Source organism: Telopea speciosissima, chromosome 5, assembly GCF_018873765.1.
Source record: "Telopea speciosissima isolate NSW1024214 ecotype Mountain lineage chromosome 5, Tspe_v1, whole genome shotgun sequence".
NCBI lineage: Eukaryota > Viridiplantae > Streptophyta > Magnoliopsida > Proteales > Proteaceae > Telopea > Telopea speciosissima.
Window position 1 is genome coordinate 19,690,142 of NC_057920.1, and position 18,477 is coordinate 19,708,618.

At 40.3% G+C, this 18,477-nt stretch overlaps 1 protein-coding gene across 1 annotated transcript; it reads left to right on the plus strand.

Annotated features, from left to right (window-relative positions):
- Window positions 1-2,588: 2,588 nt before the first annotated feature.
- Window positions 2,589-3,667, plus strand: LOC122663402 (probable carboxylesterase 2). The gene has a single exon (XM_043859079.1). The coding sequence runs from the start codon at window positions 2,640-2,642 to the stop codon at window positions 3,633-3,635; it is 996 nt and encodes a 331-aa protein (XP_043715014.1). The 5' UTR covers window positions 2,589-2,639; the 3' UTR covers window positions 3,636-3,667.
- Window positions 3,668-18,477: the final 14,810 nt, after the last annotated feature.

Below are 18,477 nucleotides of genomic sequence, written 5' to 3' on the forward strand. Positions count from 1 at the left end.
AATCTATCTGGCCCATACTAAGCTAGTCCACATAGGACTCCTAATACAACTTAATGACCCCACTTTATTTGACCATAATTATAATTAGCCTGAGTTTAGGAATTTAATTCTGTCCAATAGAATTCTATTAGAAATAAAATTCTAACAATCATCAGTTTTTTCCCTATCATATAGCCAACAAGATTATCGATATAACATTCTTTGCAACTGGTTTTGTCCTCATGCAAGTTCTGGTAGTTAATTAACAAATCCATATCCTACTTTTTCCTTTAAAATAAAATGCATATCTTGTGACTTAAATCGCCCCAAGGCCATACCTACATGTACAAACCTATAGTACTTGAGAAAATTACTCTCCTGGAAGTCTCAAGGAGCCAAAGGCTTACTGTTCCATATTTGTCTAAACCCTTGAAGAAAAAACAACATAAGCATCAAAATGACCATTGTGAAGCAACGGATACATAGAGAGAGGAAGAGAAAGAGGAGTGAGAGAGAGGATCGAACCTGACTTCTACTGGGTCCTTCGACAAGGCGAAAAGTGAGACGAGGAGGTTGCAGAGGTTCTTCAAGGGCAAGGTGAGAGTCTAGCCTGAAGAGGAATGCACACATAGGTTGCAGATCTAGAGAGGAGAGAGGAATGGTTGGATTTTTGAACTCCGGCAGGCTCTTGTTCTTCTCGCACGCAGGTTGCAGAGGTAGAGAGGAGAGGGAGAATCGAGAGGAGTGAGAGAATAGTAGAAAGAAACGATTAAAGTAAATGAAAAGTTGTTTTTGGGAAAAGCAAAAAGTAAATTTTAAAATGGACCGTAGGATTAGTTTTTGCCATGTGGCGACCATCGGGAGAGGAATTTGGAGGAATTGGAGGAGATAAAATCCCTATACTCCTCTCCAGCACACCACGAGATAGAGATACTCCAACGCGGCAGCAGACATCAACACGTGGCCTTAGTGCCATTCGAATAGTGCAAATCAATAAAGCACAGTTGAATGTGGTGCACATCCAATGGAGAGAAGGATTCGACTTCTTAATCGAACTTGCACCGTTGGATGAAGTACCTTCCACATGTTGAGCTCCGATTCCCATACTGCACCATACTAGCAGATGCGAGCATCAGGGAGGAATTTACGTCCCTTTGATATTGATACAGGCTAATGCCAACGATCTCTGCCCAAATATTGGCCATAGGATTGGATCATAAGGGTGTCAACCGGTATGGTTTTGTAATACGATATAGTTTCGGTATGATATTGTAAACAAGTACCAAATACCGATACCATACCATACCACATAAGACGTACATTTCTAATACCGATACCGCACTGAAGAAGAGAAGGTGAAGGGGCAAAGAGAGAAAAGGTGAAGGGCTGATTAGCGGATTAGGGTTTTCACTTGCATGTTTAGTACTTTATTTATTAAACTTATAATTTAAAAAAAAACAATTTTACCCATATTCGGTAATACGGTACGGTTTTGGTACATACCGAACAATTTTAGTTTAGAAACCAATACCATACCGTACCGAGTCAAATACCATTTTTTTATACCGGACCATACTGAATTTGTAACAATACGGTTTGGTACGATTTTATCCGATCAGTTTCAATTCCGGTATATGGTTTCGGTTCCAAATTGACACCCTTATTAATGGATTAGCAAAAAATCTAGATAAAATTGGGTAGCATCCAACCTACGCATATATATTGAATTTTTTAAGCTTTGCTAGATAATAAATATATTAAGAATACAAACTTTGGAATATCCATGTCTGATGTCAAAAGATTTTTAAATTTCTCCATTTTTTTTATGGGTTTGAGTTTCGTGTTAGACTGCGTAACATACGTTAGCTTCTCCTTGTGACTATTTCTCTCCTACCATAATAAGGAGCAGATATGTCATCAGAGGAGAGATAGACACAAGGTGATGCTAATGTATGCTAAACAACCTGATAACTTTTTTTTTTTTTATGTAGTTATACAGTCGCGATTCATGCTTTAGAGAAGAAGAAACAGGATGTGGGGGAGGCTGAGTGAAAGCTAAAGCTGAGTCTAGGAACAACTAGATCTGGGCTGGTCATGATCTGCTTGTTAACTGCTAATAAAATTTGGCTTTGGATCTTTTAGAGAGTTGACCTTGGTGCAACAGTAAGGTTGCTCCATTGTGACCAAGTGGTCATGGATTCGAGTCTATTGATTGTCTAAATTGCATTTCATTCAGTTATTTGCAATAGGTTACAGTAAAGAATATATAATACAGGGAATCCAATTAGGGTGAGAGATCTCACATGCGATAACGATGCAAGTTTCCATTATCGTATGTGATTACAATGGTAAGAGTCCTAAAGTGAATGGAATACAAAAAGGAAACCCAATATAACACATTCCAACTTTCAAGTATGAGAACGGCTATACTGGTCAATAGAGTCTGAACACAGCCTTTTTGCAAAAGCAAGGGTAATGCTCCTCACAAGATGACCCTGCAGTGGCGGGATCCTCGTGCACTAGGTACACCCATTATCCTCTAGTGGGGTTGACCACTTTTGCCTAACTTCTATGCCAAACCATAAGCTATATATCCTTATTCCTTCTTTCCATCCCTTCCCCACCTTCTCTCTCTCTCTCTCTCTCTTGCTTGTGCGTGCATGTCTGCAATGGAATCAAGCCAGCCTGAAAACGAGATAGACCATGAATTCCTTCCCTTCCTTCGGGTATACAAGGGTGGACGCGTAGAAAGGCTTGTAGCCACCGATTTTAGTCCAGCCTCTATCGATCCCCAAACCGGTGTTTCATCCAAAGACGTCAAAATATCACCAAACTCCGGCGTCTCCGCCCGTCTCTACCTCCCCAACCTCACCCACATCAACCACAAGCTTCCCCTCCTCATCTACTTCCACGGCGGAGGTTTCCTGGTTGCCTCTCCATTCGCTTCCATATACCACCACCACTTGAACTCCATAGTCGCTGAGGCAAACGTTATCGCTGTCTCTGTAGACTATAGACTTGCTCCAGAGCATCCCATCCCAGTATGCTACGACGATTCTTGGGCTGCCCTTCAATGGGCTTTTTCCCACTCTTCCGGTCACAGAGATGGGTCGGACCAGACTGAACCGTGGTTGACGAACCACGCTGACTTCGACCGGGTTTTCTTTGCTGGGGACAGTGCTGGTGCCAATATCGCCCACAACTTGGCTATGAGAGTGAGGGCCGAGCTGGGTGTGGAACTTCTTGGAGTTGCTCTGCTCCACCCTTATTTCTGGGGCTCAGATCCCATAGGGTCCGAGTCTACAGAGCCCATAAAAAAGGCATTTGTGGACCGGGTCTGGCCTTACGTGTGCCCATCGAACCCCAACCATGATGACCCTAGAATCAACCCGGTGGTTGCCGATAGTCCGAGCCTGGTGGGGCTTGGGTGCAGCCGTGTGCTTGTGTTTGTGGCAGAGAAGGATATATTGAGGGATAGAGGGTGGCTTTACTATGAAGAATTGGGGAAGAGCGGGTGGATGGGAGTTGTGAAGATTAAAGAGGCAAAAGAGGAGGATCACGTCTTCCATCTCCTCAAACCAGAATCCGAGAAAGCTAGGGATTTGGTTACACAATTGGCCCTCTTCTTGAATCTGGAAAGGCCTCCCTTACCGTGACGATTGTTCTAATTAAACTTCTAATGGGTTGTTACGAGTCACAACCAGGAAGATAGATACTTTTTTTCCTTCTCTATGTATATTTAATTTCTAAGATGACACTAGACGAGAATGGATCATTTGTACTTACGTGGTGAACATATATCTGAGAAGTAACTACCTGTTAGATTTATTTTCATAAATACCCCTCAGCTCCTTATAAATAATAAAAATCGGATAAATGATTACCGCTCACATGTACGTGCACCTGCAGGTACGTGCAAAGGAACAGACATAATTTGAAAATTAATCACCCACAGCTGAGGTCCCTTTTCTAAAGGATAGGATGATGGGCATTCACCAACTCTCAAATACCAATTTCAATATTTTTTATTATTCTTTTCATATAAAAAAGATCGATGTGCAATCGAAATTGAATATAAAACAGAATAATATGATATTAACCAAGCACATATGGAGCATGCGGTGGGTGGGTATGTTGGGGGGTTGTTGTGGGGGAGGGGCACCCAAGGCGAAAAAGATCCTATGCATCCGGGTAGCCGGGCTGCATGTGCAGCGCCAGGCTCAAGGCGGCGCACTTTGACCTCCTTACCCCTACTCGGGCAAGGTGCTTGGGCAGGGGTAAGGTGGTCAAAGTGCGTCGCCTTGAGTCTGGCGCTGCACATGCAGCCTGGCCGGCTGCCCGGATGCACAGGATCCAAGTCCCACCCAGGGCCCGAGAGTGCATTCCTAGTTCAACGGAGGGGAGGGAGGTAGCAGGTGCACATACGTGGCTGCGATGATTGGATGTTTGGACAATCCAAATGGCAATGTGGCCTACTTTGCCATAGTGAAAACATAAGCAAAGATTCCTTCATAACGTTGAAAGCCAGTCAGAGCCCATGGCTGAGAGTTGCAAGGGTGGAAAATTCCAAGGGTGGGGCCGAGAGCAAGAGGAGGGCAGTGTCTAAAGAAATAAAATCCTATACACGATGCAAATGAATAAACAGAGCATTCAAAGAATCACACAATGCAAGGATTTTACGTGGTTCGATAAAATGTCTATGTCTACCAAAGAGGTGAGAACAGTTTTACTAGCGAGGGAGAAAAATGTTACAAGCTTTTGAAGGGATAAATATTATCTAATTATCCTCACGTAAACCCTAAAAATTTCCCTCGAGGCCTACTGCCCCCAAACACCTATATGAACCCCCAGCTCACCCTGGCCCAAGAAATGAAGATAAACACCAAGGTGGACCAACTCCTTTGGGCCTCAAGCTCTACTAGCTTTAAACAATCCTTCGAAGGCAACTCACAACCCAGTCCATAGAATACAAGTTATCAACCCTAAACAAGATCAAGGGGAGTGGAGGGAGGGGTTGGGGGAGCGAGATGCAATGGAAAGGGAGGGGGAGGGAGAAATTACAAAAAAATTAAATCATCATAAAAAATAATGAATATACTCAAGGAATAAAAATGGGTTAAAAATATGGTTACATTGGATCTTTGCAGCAGTTTTCTCAAGCTTCTTATATAACCCTAGCATTCTACGGATCTTACATATATTTTGGACTCACAAAAAGATATTAGAAATGTACCTTGATCGAATTCAGAAAGGCGATTTTGTAAATGAATGCTACAACTTTTTTTGTTTCTTATTGGATATTCATTTCAATAATTCAATTTCTCTTTGTGAGATAGGCAAGCAAGTGTTAATCTAACACATTTGTTTTTTTTTTTTTTTTTCTATTTGATGTTCCATGGTTTCATGTATCACTATTAGGACAGTCTAGCAGTTATACTCTGTTTACTTGATACTGATACAGTCTAAGATCAACCATCTTTGACCAAAAGATTCTTTAAGTTCTTCCTTTTTAATCTTTTGGAGGGATAGAGTTTCCTATCAAGCTGTGTAGCATACACTAATGGTTGATTTGGTAATGAAATTTGGCTTCGGATACTCTAGGCCACTGCTTATGAATCCATTGTAGGTCAATTCAATTCTATTGGCCCATACCAACGGGAGTAGGGTCCATCAAGAAAACAACAGTAGATGGAGGCAAATCACCCTCCTTATCTAATTATTATTTGGATCGAGTTTTCTTTCACCCTAAGTACACTTGCATATGGGATACTAGAATAGTGGAAAGAGCATTTCAAACCTTATCACAAGCGTAATAATAATAACAAGGGAAGAGGGTTCCCTACATTGGCCGAGTGCAGTTTTGGGCAAATAAGGAAACCTCCTTTGGAATCTGACAAAAGGAGGAGGGGTATTTATGACATGTCACCTCCTTACATAAACAATGATATGTGAGGGGTATGCAATTTCACTTTTGAGTTGGCAATGTACAAAACTTTTTCCCTAATAATAATGATGAGATTATAGTGGTTAGTGAAGGAAAACTTTTCCTTTATTATTTTGTAGGGAAAAGGAACTTTGTTCGGGAGAGTGTTGCCGTGTGGCCTAAGCTAGCACTCCCATGAGTCTATCTCTCTCCTCCCTATATGAAAAGACACCTTCGTCCCCTTGTTTTGAGGAGGAGAGAGATAGACTCATAGGAGTACTGGCGTAGGCCACTCTCGGACAGAAAACTACTTCCCATTTTGTATTATTATTATTATTATTATTGAATTTAAAATTTTTTTGGGTAGAAAGATCACTCTATTGAGATTAACTGGAGTACACATGGATGGACTAGAACACATTTCTACAACCCATAGATCGGAAATTGGCCAAACTGTCGTACACGTTACTGACAGTGTCTTCCTTGCCAAAGAGTCAGCAAAGCTGTCTTGCTCCCTTGGAATTTAAAAAAAAACTACAAGATTCATAAAGAAAGAAGGTATCGAAATAGAGATAGAAGATGAGAGAGGGAGCGGAAGAGAGTGGAGAGGGAAGAGAGGCTTCCTTCTAAGAGAGAAGAGCTTCTCTTATATAGAGGGAGAGGTCGAGGTCGGATTCTAAAATTTTCTTTTCAAATCCAAACAGTAGTTGCTGACGTAAGCAGTGACGTAGGGCGGCTGCCACTGTTCAACACTGTTCATGGGTCTAAGGTGACGTAAGCCATGACGGAGGGCGGCGTTACTGTTCATGACGACATCATGATGTCATTATGATGGGGACCACAGTTAGTCAGAACTGAGGCTGATGTCGGAGGCGTGTGCTGGAGAGAGATTTTCTGCAGCGGCTTGTTCAGCGGCTTCATGTGCAGCCATTTCTTCAAGAGATTCTTCAACTTCAGAAAGGAGAGTAGTCGGAACGTCTAACAGAGTGAGTGTCTGTAGAGATTGGACTAACTCATAGGTGGCGGCAGAAATTTCCATTGGGATCTCGTAATCCATGAGAAATTGGGTGACGAAGATACGTCGGCCGTCGGAGACAAGATAACGGTACTTAGAGCATCCGTTTTCGAAGATGAGGGTCAATGCTTCTTTGTGTAGAGCAATGAGTGACTGCTTGTAGAGCTGGTCGGCATGGATGAAGCGGTTGGCGATGATCGCTGCTTCGTCTTCATCAGTGATGAGTGCTGGTTCCTGAACTGTGTAACAAGCAGCAGGCTGGAGGTGCCAAATCTGATAAGGCTGGAAGAAGCGTTCTCTATGCCGCCATCCCAAAGTACTGGTAATGGTGAATTCGAGTCCACCTGAGAATCTCCAATTGGCAGAAGCATGGACGACCATTGTTCTGATCATCATGGGCAATTGGTCGAGGATGGAGGTGCAGTCACTAGAGAAGACTAGTTGACTAACGAGTCCCCATTCAACAGTAGCAATACTCCAGGGTTCGTGTTCGGGGTAAAAGATCAGACGGTGCTGTTGGTGATGTGTTCTCATTATATTTTTTGGAAATTCCAGCATAAAGCCTTTGTAGCACTGGTATTGTTCTTCGTTACAATGACTTTGTATCATTGGCAAGATTTCTTTTGGAAGGACTTCTTGAGCCTTTAAATATAAACAAATTCTTTTATTTTTTTCAAAGAGAGCATCTTTTAAATGATCTTCAATGCATTCAGAGATCTGAAGAAAGTTGTGTACTTTTTTAGGGGAAGTAACATCGTCCCAATCAAGTTGTTTAATTAAGTCGAGCACGATAGTTTGAAGGGTGAGCTGTTTTTGATAAAAGAAACCAAGGGTTTTAGAGAATGTGGTGAGAGTGGTCTGAAACGGGTTTTTTTGTCCAGCCAACTACGTCTTCCACAAAGTATTAATCTGGTGATACCATTTGGTAGGTACATCGTCATGTTTAAAGAAATCAGTAGTGTTTGTCACTGACTGACTAAAAGAGGATGGAGCAATTGCCGTTGGTAGGTGTTGTACTACCTGGGAGTAGCTGGCAAGGGTCATGTTCCATAGATAATAGGGATCCTGACTGTCCTGATTTTGACTATTTCCGGGGTAGAAATAGGGACTAAAAGGTTGGTAGGGAGAAGGGGTAAATTCCGCTGTTGTGGCAGGAATTCGAGTGTAGAGAGGAGCAGTCCTTTGGGTAGGAGTTGTTGCTGCTGCTGTCTGGGGTTCTCGAATGAGAATACCGCCACGAGGGGTAGGGAGTAAGGTTGGTGTGGCCTTTTTGTTCTTGCGATGCTGTGTCGCAGGGGCTTTACCTTTACCTTTGTCCGGAGGATGGCGTGGATTCATCTCTGCTAAGATAATCAGCAAGAAAATTATCAGTGCCTTTAATGTGAACAATTTCATATTGATATTGATTAATGGTGTTGTACCAATTAATCCTTCGAGAGTTAGTTTCTTTTTGTTTGGTTTTGAGAAAATCTCGCACAGCTTGGTTGTCTGTATGAATTAAAAATTTCTCAGGGAGAAGGTAAATCCTAAACCGTTGGATTGCATTAACGATTGCTAAGATTTCCTTTTCATAAATAAGATAGTTAAGTTGAGCAGGGGTAAATTTGCCAGAATTATAGCCGCAAATTTGCTCGTCAGAAGGATTTTTAAGAGGGCGTGCTTTTAATACACATCCCCAATGTTCATTGCTAGCATCTGTTTCAAGAATTAAAAGATAGTAGGACAAGATTTGGTAAGCTCATCCTTAATTGATTGGACTATCTATGTGTCAGATTTAGTCCAGGTAAAAATAACATCTTTGCGTAATTTTTGTAAAAGACATTTTTCTTTGCTGGAAAGGTCTTTGATGTAATTACGCCCATAGTTAAGGATTCCAAGAAACTGTTGAAGATGTTGTTTATCTCTGAGCACTGTAGGAAAGTCCTTAATTTTAATAATAATGTGATCTTGGAGTTGGAGTCCGTGATCAGCAAGGATAAGTCCCAAAAATTCGATTTGAGGTTTCTCTAATTCGATTTTGGTGGGGGAAAGAATAATACCATGTTTAAGGAAGAGGTTTCCTACGATGCGAAGATGTTTGGTATGTTCTTCTGGAGAGTTGGAGAAGACAAGGATGTCGTCCATGTAAGCAACACAAAAGGGGAGAGTGCCAAAAATGGAATCAATCCATCGTTGAAAATCCTGTGGTGCCGTGCAAAGACCAAAAGGCATAACCGTCCATTGGTCATGGCGGTTAAAGGGTGTGGAGAAAGCCGTAAGAGGTTTAGATTCCTCAGTAAGCTTAATTTGCCCAAAACCAAATTTATAGTCAAATTTGCTGTAGATGGTTGCCTGTTTGGCACGGTGGACGAGAACATCTTTTTGAGGGATGAAGTATCCATAAAAAATGATATTTTGGTTTAAACGTTTGTAGTTTACAACCATACGGGCTTTACCATGCTTAATTTTGGCATGATTGCGAACCATAAATGCGGGACAGGTGTGAGGACTGGTTGAAGGTTCAATAAGTCCGAGAGCAAGTAATTCGGGAATTTGTTTGTCAAATTCCTCAATATCTGCTTTGAGATAGAGAATGGGTTTGACACGGATGATCTTGTGGGGAGCATCCAATTGGATGGTACAAAACCGAGGGCTTTTGTCCCACCAAAGAAGGGGTTCATTACTAAAGTTGGGTTCAAGAAGGTCGAGGAGCCAATGTTTATTGGCGAGAATCGCACTGATAAGACGTGAGGGAGCAAGTCTTTCAAGGGTGAAATTCTTATCACAGTGAGAAGTATGTGAAGTAAGGAGCTTCAGATCAACAGGGCCAGTAGGGTGCTGGAGCTGAAGAGTAGAAGAGAGTAGGGTGAAAGGCAAATATTTATGAAGGAAATTAGTGCCTAAAATGAAGTCACCATGCATAGATGGAAAACAGGTGAGTTTTGGAATAAGAAACGCTTTGTTTCCAAAGGAGATGGGAATATTTAGAGCTTTGTACTCTAAGGTAGTTGTGGGACCAGAGACGCCACTAACGTAAGTAGGCATGTCCATTTTTTCCCAAAAATAATCGGGGATTGCATTATGTTTGCAAATACAACCGGTAGCGCCGGTATCCATAAGGATATCCAGGGAGTAAGGTTTGAAACCAGGGAAAGAGAAATGTCCTTTGACATAGGTATAATTTTTCGGATCTTGGTTGGATTGAAAAATTATATCCGTATCCGTCGTGACATAACGGTGGAAGAAATTAATGACTGTGGTTGAGTCAGTATCTCTTTCAGAAGGAGCATAATCAGATGGTAAGGGTCCTTTGTAGAACCTAGGGTTGACATAGGAAGGAAGGAAACTGTGTGGTATATTGCGAGGTATATACCGAGAAGTAGTAGCAGCAGAGGTTTGAGAGGACGATGAGCCCTGGCGCGAAGTGCTAGGAGTTCGAGTCAACTGACTAGGAGCAGGTGTTCGTCTTTTGAAGTAAAGATTATTACCTGAGGATTGTAGTTCAAAAGTGGTAGGTTGGATTTCTTGGATATTTTGAGGGGTATCTAAAATATCAGAAAGTAACCATTCACTAGGGAGTTTGATATCTTGCCAGTTAAGCATGCGAGGTTGTATCTCATGCTTAAAAGGATGAGGTTCGAAGAGTTCAACGAACCGTTTATCTGGGGGAGGCAGGAGTTTAGTAGAGGTAACGTTGGTTAACTCATGTAAACACTTCCAACTAACAGAAAGGTTATGACTATCAGCCTTCATGCCAGTCCATTGGGTCTTAGTTTTAAGAACCACAGAATCACAAAGATTCGGGTCTTGGACTGAGATAAAGAAATTGGGTTTGAGTTTGAACCAAACCGAACCATTGATCAGGTTAGATTCGATTCCTCCAATTAGAGCATTAATTGGCTCATTTAAAAATCTTTTATCGAAGATGGCAACGACAACAAGGGTGTCGATACCTTGTCGAAAAAGAGCAGTGAGTTCAATCTGAATGAGACCAATATGTATGTATCTCAACTTGGGGTGCTTTGTAATCAAACGCTTGATTTGAGCAGGATTGAACAAAGAGATTTCTAGAGCATTATCGGTAGACTGGGCAGTGGTGTTGCCATAGGCTTGGTCAGGCTTGGTCAAAATAACGCCGTGACCAGAGATTACTAAGCTTGGATAGCTTGTAAACCTCATCGTGGGTAACCTCTTTTAGTTTAGTAAAGAGATTAGGGTCAAAAGAGACATCTTCACGAAGAAGATTATTGAGGGCGACCGAGACATCTTTAATACATGAATGATTTTATTTCTTTCTGTTTTCATACTTTATTCTTACATGACATGATAAATAAAATCATTTCATTACATCATTCATCACATAACTCATATCAGATTTCATTCCATATTAGTCATTAGCATTGTATCATTTCATGTGAACACTACATTGCACACAACATTCAACATTCATGTATTAAAGCATTTAAATTACATGAAACTTAATGATACTAATCACATCATACATTATTTATTCATTTCTTTCACATAACATGCATACACTTCAATGTAATACAGAGTCATGATTTCCCCCACCTTGATCCTAAGATAAGAGTGTGATTTGACCAAATAGCACTCGTCCCTCAAAGATTATAGTACCTATACAGTCACCCTAAACCTATAAAAGTAGACTATAATAGGTACATTAATAAGCTATCAAAATGATACAAGGTCTAATCTAAAAGTCCTAAACAGAAGCCCCAAAATCCACTTCATAATATATATTTTCTCTCTGGATCCTGGGTTTTTAGCTCACTTCAACCCCTGCTCGACTCCTCTATTTTTAGAAGGGTAAAAAACCAGATTCTGCCATTCCTCTAAGGGCCTATTAATAAAGATACAAATCACCTCTATACACTTTCTAATTTGTGTACTAACAAATTCATAAAATAGATCTAGAATAATCTGACTTGTGTTTGAATAACTCACCTTAATCCTCTGAAATTCTGGAATTCCTCTACAATTCTTTGCATACAGCAACTCCAACACTTTATCACAATCCCAATTTGAAAATTTAATCCTTCATAGACAATGTAATTCAACTCAGACACAAATCTGACACCTTCTAAAAATCAAAATCTTCCATTAACAAACTGTTTTATTCTTACCCTCACAAACTTGTTGTAACCTACGTCAAACCCTCTGTTTAGTGGCAAAGCTCAATGTTACAGCACTTCAAAGATACATTCTCATGTTTGCTTCCACCAATTCATCAATTGCCAACCCCCAAATGCTCTTCCACTTCCTTTCTTCTTCTTTTCTTCCAAGTACAGGATCAGTTTTGCCCTAATGACAGACTAGTAGCAATTTCCTTCTTTCCCTATTCCTTCAGCAACTAGTTGATGGTTTTAACTTCATTCCATTCTTCTTTCTTCTTGTTTTTCTCCTTCTTCTCTAACTTAGGATTCCAGTAGAATTTGCATACGGATGGGATAACCTTTCATAACCTTGTCCATGCCACCACCACCTTCAAAGCCAGCAGCAGCTTAGGCCACCACCTCCTTTTGACTTTACCATGTAGCTGCTCCTTTTTGAATCTCCATAATCCAAACAAACCATAGTTATCCATAGTTGAACCACTTGGTTCAGAATAGACCAGATCAGACCAAACCAGACCAGACCAAACCAAGCCAAGCCACCTCCTACTTGACTATTCACACCTACTTCACTATTTACTTAGTGTATAACACTATTATAAAATCTTATAATTTGTAAAACTTATATGTACAATTATAAAATAATATACTCTATATTGACATATTATAAAATGGACTTAACTCCTCTCAGGTTCCCTGCCTGGTCAGGTTCGTAGGTTCCTCTCATAGGGGACCGGAAATGACAACCTCACCCCCTGCCCGAACACACTACCCGGGTGGGGTGAGGTCGTCATTTCCGCCCTCCCTATGAGAGGAACCTACGAACCTGACCGGGCAGGGAACCTGAGAGAAGAAAAATTCTTATAAAATACCACTTATCACAATAAAATATATATTAAATAACAATAACACTCACTTTCTCAATTCAAATATTATTAAAATATTCTCACAAAACTTTAAAATAGTTATGAACATCTAATATAACAATAAAATATGATGTTATGTATGCGAGGTGTTACAATATTCGCCCATGTGAACAAATGAGGTGTTCATTTAACAGTTGGATAGAGATGACAGTCTAGATCAACCATGTATCAAATCTCAATGACAATAAGGATGAATTGGCTCCATCAACGGTTTTTTGGATGGCCCCACTCCCAGTAACGTCGGCCAATAGGGTTAAAGTGGCCTACAAAGGCCGGTAGGCAGTGGTCTAGAGGATTTGGTGTTGGAATTCAACCACAAACCTAGTTACCCGAATATGCAACGGAATTTGAATTGAGTATTTTACCTTTGCATTCAAGTTTGAGATCTCTTCCCATAACAAAAATTAATCGGGAAACATAGGTTACTTGAGAATCGCAAGTGTAGTTCCTTCTCCAGATAATAATTCTTCCACACTTTAGCAACGAAGGGATTTGAAGATATTCAACTCTTGAATCTCCAAATCAAAGCAAGCAATTAACTTGAACTATCACCAACAACTTGAGATTTAAAACCTCAAAGCACTGCACCACAATCACACTTGATGAGAGAGAGAGAGAGAGAGAGAGAGAGAGACTGCTCTCCCCCTCCCCTTGGTGCTACTATATATAATCACAACCTCTTAGGGTTGTGTTGAATACTAATGGTGAAGATAAGTTTGACTTGCATTCCAACTTGCTTCTAAAGAGAGAAGAGGTAGAATCTAAAAGGGGTTTTGTGATATTTTTATTATAATCAATTATATTTATCAAATAAAATTAATGACCTAAACTCTGCTATGGAGACTGTCCCAAGCTTTAGGGACGGTCTCAAGCTTTGTGAATATAATTGACTATAAAAATTAGCATAGGCTGCGTATCCAAGAAGGTGTGCAATCTTTGGAAGGGATGGTATTATTTTCATGTGATTTTATCTCTTATGGATTCCATTCATTCTATGATTTCCTTTTCTTATAGAGAGAGCAACAGGGCCACGGATTGGCTAGCGAACTATGCATGTGAATCGACTTCTAACACTTTATTTAGAACTGATAATCAGCTTCCTTCTGAGCTAAAGAGGATTACCGGAGTGGACGATGTAAGGATTTAGGTTTTGTTGTTTTGTTGGTTGGGTTTTATTGTAGGGTGGTGAGTCTCTTTAGAGGGTTTTGAGAGCTTGTCTTCTTGGGTTGGGGTTAGGCGGGAATGTCCCCCTATATTTTTCCTATGGTTTTGATTATTAATAAAATTCTAAGGGCTAGCCCAGGTCCCATAGAATATTCGGGGTAAGAAAAAAATAAAATTAATGACTATAAATAAAATATCACCAACTTAGTTTGATTTCCCAATTAAATGTCATGCATATTAAACTCTTTAATTTGCACATATGACCCTATACTAAACAATATATCATGATGGACTATAGGCATAGGGCATGTAATTAAATACTGCCAAACCCTAATCCATCGTACATATCTTTAATCAGAGATCATGTGATCATAATCGGACGACCAAAATGCGATTAAATATTATTTGAAATAATATACTAATATATTTAATGAATAGAAAATAAATTTTGTAAACCATTTATAAAAATGTCACTAGATCCAGATTTCTGCTCGATTAATCACATGCATTCTCTCTACTTGATATTTCCCAATCAAGGGTGGTGGATTCCATGTTGAGCATCTCTTTCTTTTATGATGCGCAATCATGAATCCAGCACACCGATATATTGTCCATGTGACATCAACCATTGGTGTACCAAAACCCGCAATGTAACATCATAACGATAAGGACCTCTCAGGTCACAGGGTCACTGGTGACAGGTACACATCTCTCCTTAATACGATAGGCAGTAATTTATGTGAGAATTTCTACCAGATTTTTTTCTATACACACATTATGTGTATCTACATTTATGTCCTGAAATCAACATTTCTAGTGACATACAATGTAACGATCATAAGAGCAGAATGTCCGGTCCTATTCCTAGTCTAGAACTGTTTTGGGTGAAAACCCATGGAACAAACTTATAAGCCCATAAATAAATTCTTGTAATAAAACAATATTCAAATTATTTATTCCAACTTAACCAGGTTTGATGGACACAATCCAACATTTGGAACCTTGATTGGCACTCACCTAAGTGCTAAGTGGTGCCTTTATTGAAACTTTTTTTGGGTAGAAATAAACTTTCATTCATGCACTGCGTGTGGAGCTCATGGTAGGAGTAGCAATATCCTATGAATCCATGAATCAGAATTAGGTCAGACCATCATATATGACACCAATAGGAGCCTCCTAGCTAGGGAGTCAGCTAAGCTGTTAATCTCCCCTTTTTTTGGGGGGGGGGTAAGGAAGCTGTAAATCTCCCTTGGAACAAAGTTATTACAATCATCAATAAATGATGATAGATACATAATATCTTCCAAAATAAATTTGATCTTTAGAGAAGATGTATTTCCTTTTTGGAGGTAGGAAATTACATATTTATTATCAGATTCAACAAACAACCTCTCATAACCTTCAGAGATAGATTCAAGCAAAGCAGCTCGAATTGCCACTGCCTCTCCCTCTATTGGTTCTTGAAAATAAAATAGACTAGACATAAAAAACCATGGGTAACCATTTGAATCCTTGAAGATAAAACTAATTTCACCTTTGTTGGTAGTAGACAAACTTAAGACTAGCATCACAATTGACTTTAACATAACCAGATGGAGGTACACACCAAGTGAGAGATGACGAAGACAGAGAAACTAAAACAACTGGCTCATGGGAACTGAAGATTGGAACTCAACAAAAGCATTATTGGAGATCTGAATTACCTCCTCCAGTGTCCATTGGTGTTGTCCAAAGATGTAAGAGTTTCTTGCTAACCATAAGTACCAACAGATAAAGGTGCATTAAGATTTGAGTTATTTACTAATAACCTTCCCATGAGAATTAAAAGCCTCCCAACCTTGGATCCATAAGGCACTGCAAGGATCCTCCTGTATTGGTGCATAACACAATGAACTCCCGAATCAAACTACGCGAGCAAAGGGACAATCCAATAAGATATGGGATTTCCAAGAAGACTTCTACGATGGAGATCCCCATAGATTGCAAGTCTAGAAGCACAAGACCGCTATAGAAACCTTCAAATTTTTGGTAAAGTTGCAACCGACCATATGCTTTTCAAACAACTTATGGGTACGCCAGGTATGAGTATGTGAAGAGGAAGCCACTACTCCCTCCTTATTAGCTTTGAGATTTATCAAAAGGTGATAAGTATTCTTAATAGAGAAGAGTCCATTCTTTGAAAATTCTAAGCAACCTTATCCTCTTACGGAAAGAGAGATAGATGTATATGTGAATGCTACACATATGTGCAACATTTGAAAATATTAAAATCCAGGAGGGTACATGTGAACCCAAAGGGGAAGTAAATTATTTTATTACTTTGTCTGTGGAGCCAGGTAACAAGAAAGTTCGTGCAACTCGGGGGGTAGAAGCAAATTTTTTTACCTCTCAAGGTACTATAAATGACAGTGAGTGAGACTTGTGTTCAGTAAGAAGCGTACGTCCAGTGTGCATTGTTGCCGCTGAAATCTAATAGGATCATGTGTCATTGGGAGACCTACACATCACCTGAAACCAGAGAATGAGTACAAGAGAGGGATGGAGTTGGACTCCGACGAGAACTCTCTGATGTTAAGTCAGAATTCCGACAACAATAGTAGAGTTTGAAACAATGAGAGCAGTGGTGAATAGAATAGTGTTAGATATATTATCTAGTGAGTTTACTTTAGGATTCACCTTCTTATTTATAGGAGGGGTGGTGCGTGAATCTGACTTCATGGCATGGCAATGGAGAGCGTAGGCTTTTCAGCCTACAGGTATTGGAGTGTATAGGCTTTTCTACAAATGGTGGTTGGTCCTGACCTTTCTACGAGAGAGGGGACGCAACTAGGCTGATTGGGTTTTGAGGGGCACCCCTAAAACTTTTTGCGTGTCGGGGGCGCGCTCTGGTGTCTTTGACAAGCTACTTAGTTGACCTTTACTTATCTATATCGTAGGAGTCCATAGCCCCACCATGTGTCCTATGGCCATAGGCTGGTCATTTTTAAGTATATCATGCACATAAGTGAATGTAGTAGAGCTACTCTTATAGTCTTCTTTCGGAACAAAAGAGAACCCCAATACACAAGGCTCCTTCTATTCTTCTTTGGAAACAAAAGAGAACCCTAGTACACAAGTCTCATGTTACTGCAGAGTCTGGGGAGGAGCAAATATACACCACTTGGTTCATAGCCAAAGAAATTGAATCTAAAAGGAAAATTTTGAAAATACTAAAATCTAAAACGGTATTTGTAAACCCAAAGGAGAAGTGAATTATTCCATTTCCTTGGCTATAAACCGGGGTAGCATGAAAATTCTGTTAAACCTGGGTAGTAGCCAAAAAATCTCCCTTGCTCAATCTTCACAGGAGAGGCTGTTTCCAAGTTTTGAACCTGCAGCCAATATAAATCTTTTCCAATTCCCTAAAAGTGTACTGCGGTGTAGTTCAGGGCTGAGAGCTCGACATGTGGAATATGCTAAATCCAAAGGTGTCGAGCTCGATTGACCCAATTTTTTTTTCTTTCTTCTTGAGCTCGATACCATTGGATTTAACATCTTCCATGTGTCAAGCTCTCACCTCGGAACTGCACCCTGCTACACTTTTACGGAATTGGAGAGGATTTTTTTCCCAAATTCGATAATGGTACTTGTTGGACAAAGAAAAGTGTTTAGGGTTTTCCTCAGAACTCTCAACACTGCAACACTAGAACTAGACTAGAAACAGTTATAGAAAATGAAGGGTACTCTCGAAGGTTTCTTGATTTCTCTATTGACTGAATACTTCAATAAATACTTCAATGAATCCTTTTACATGGGCACAAGGGCCTCTATATATACAACTTTCTCTCCCCAGCCCTCTTACCGAAGATTTGCCAAATCTGCCAGATGGCTTTCCTCCTTCGCAAGGCGGTGGAATTGTGCTCGGATTAGGAAACCCTTTGAAAGAGCGATCCTCTCCTAGTTTCCAGGGATTTGGAATCTTTTCGCATGTGAAACCAGTCTTCATTCCTTTAACTGACTTTAACTGACATGTCCGTACCGGTTTCACTACCACGCATGCAATAAAAGAATTCTGGACTAGACATGTTCCTTGGCCTTCAAGCTTCCATGTGTCGTTGCACGATTGGGCGGTTAAATTTGGGTGTATCATTTGGCCCTTAATCCCTTTGTCTTGAATAAGACATAGGGAGGACTTAACATTTCTTCCGAGCATTACTGTAAGGATCCTCATACTCAGAACATCAGTACACTGATCATCATGCTCGGTTACTCACGGTCTTCACTTGTTGCTGTCCCTTACTGATGGCCAGTTACTATTTATCCTTGTTGATGTTCAGTAACGCCCATAATCACCTGAATAAGGAAGTTGTTTCGTTTGCA

Bases quoted from the DNA above. Each gene is read 5' to 3' on its own strand.
- LOC122663402 (XM_043859079.1), top strand. From the start codon at position 2,640: ATGTCTGCAATGGAATCAAGCCAGCCTGAAAACGAGATAGACCATGAA.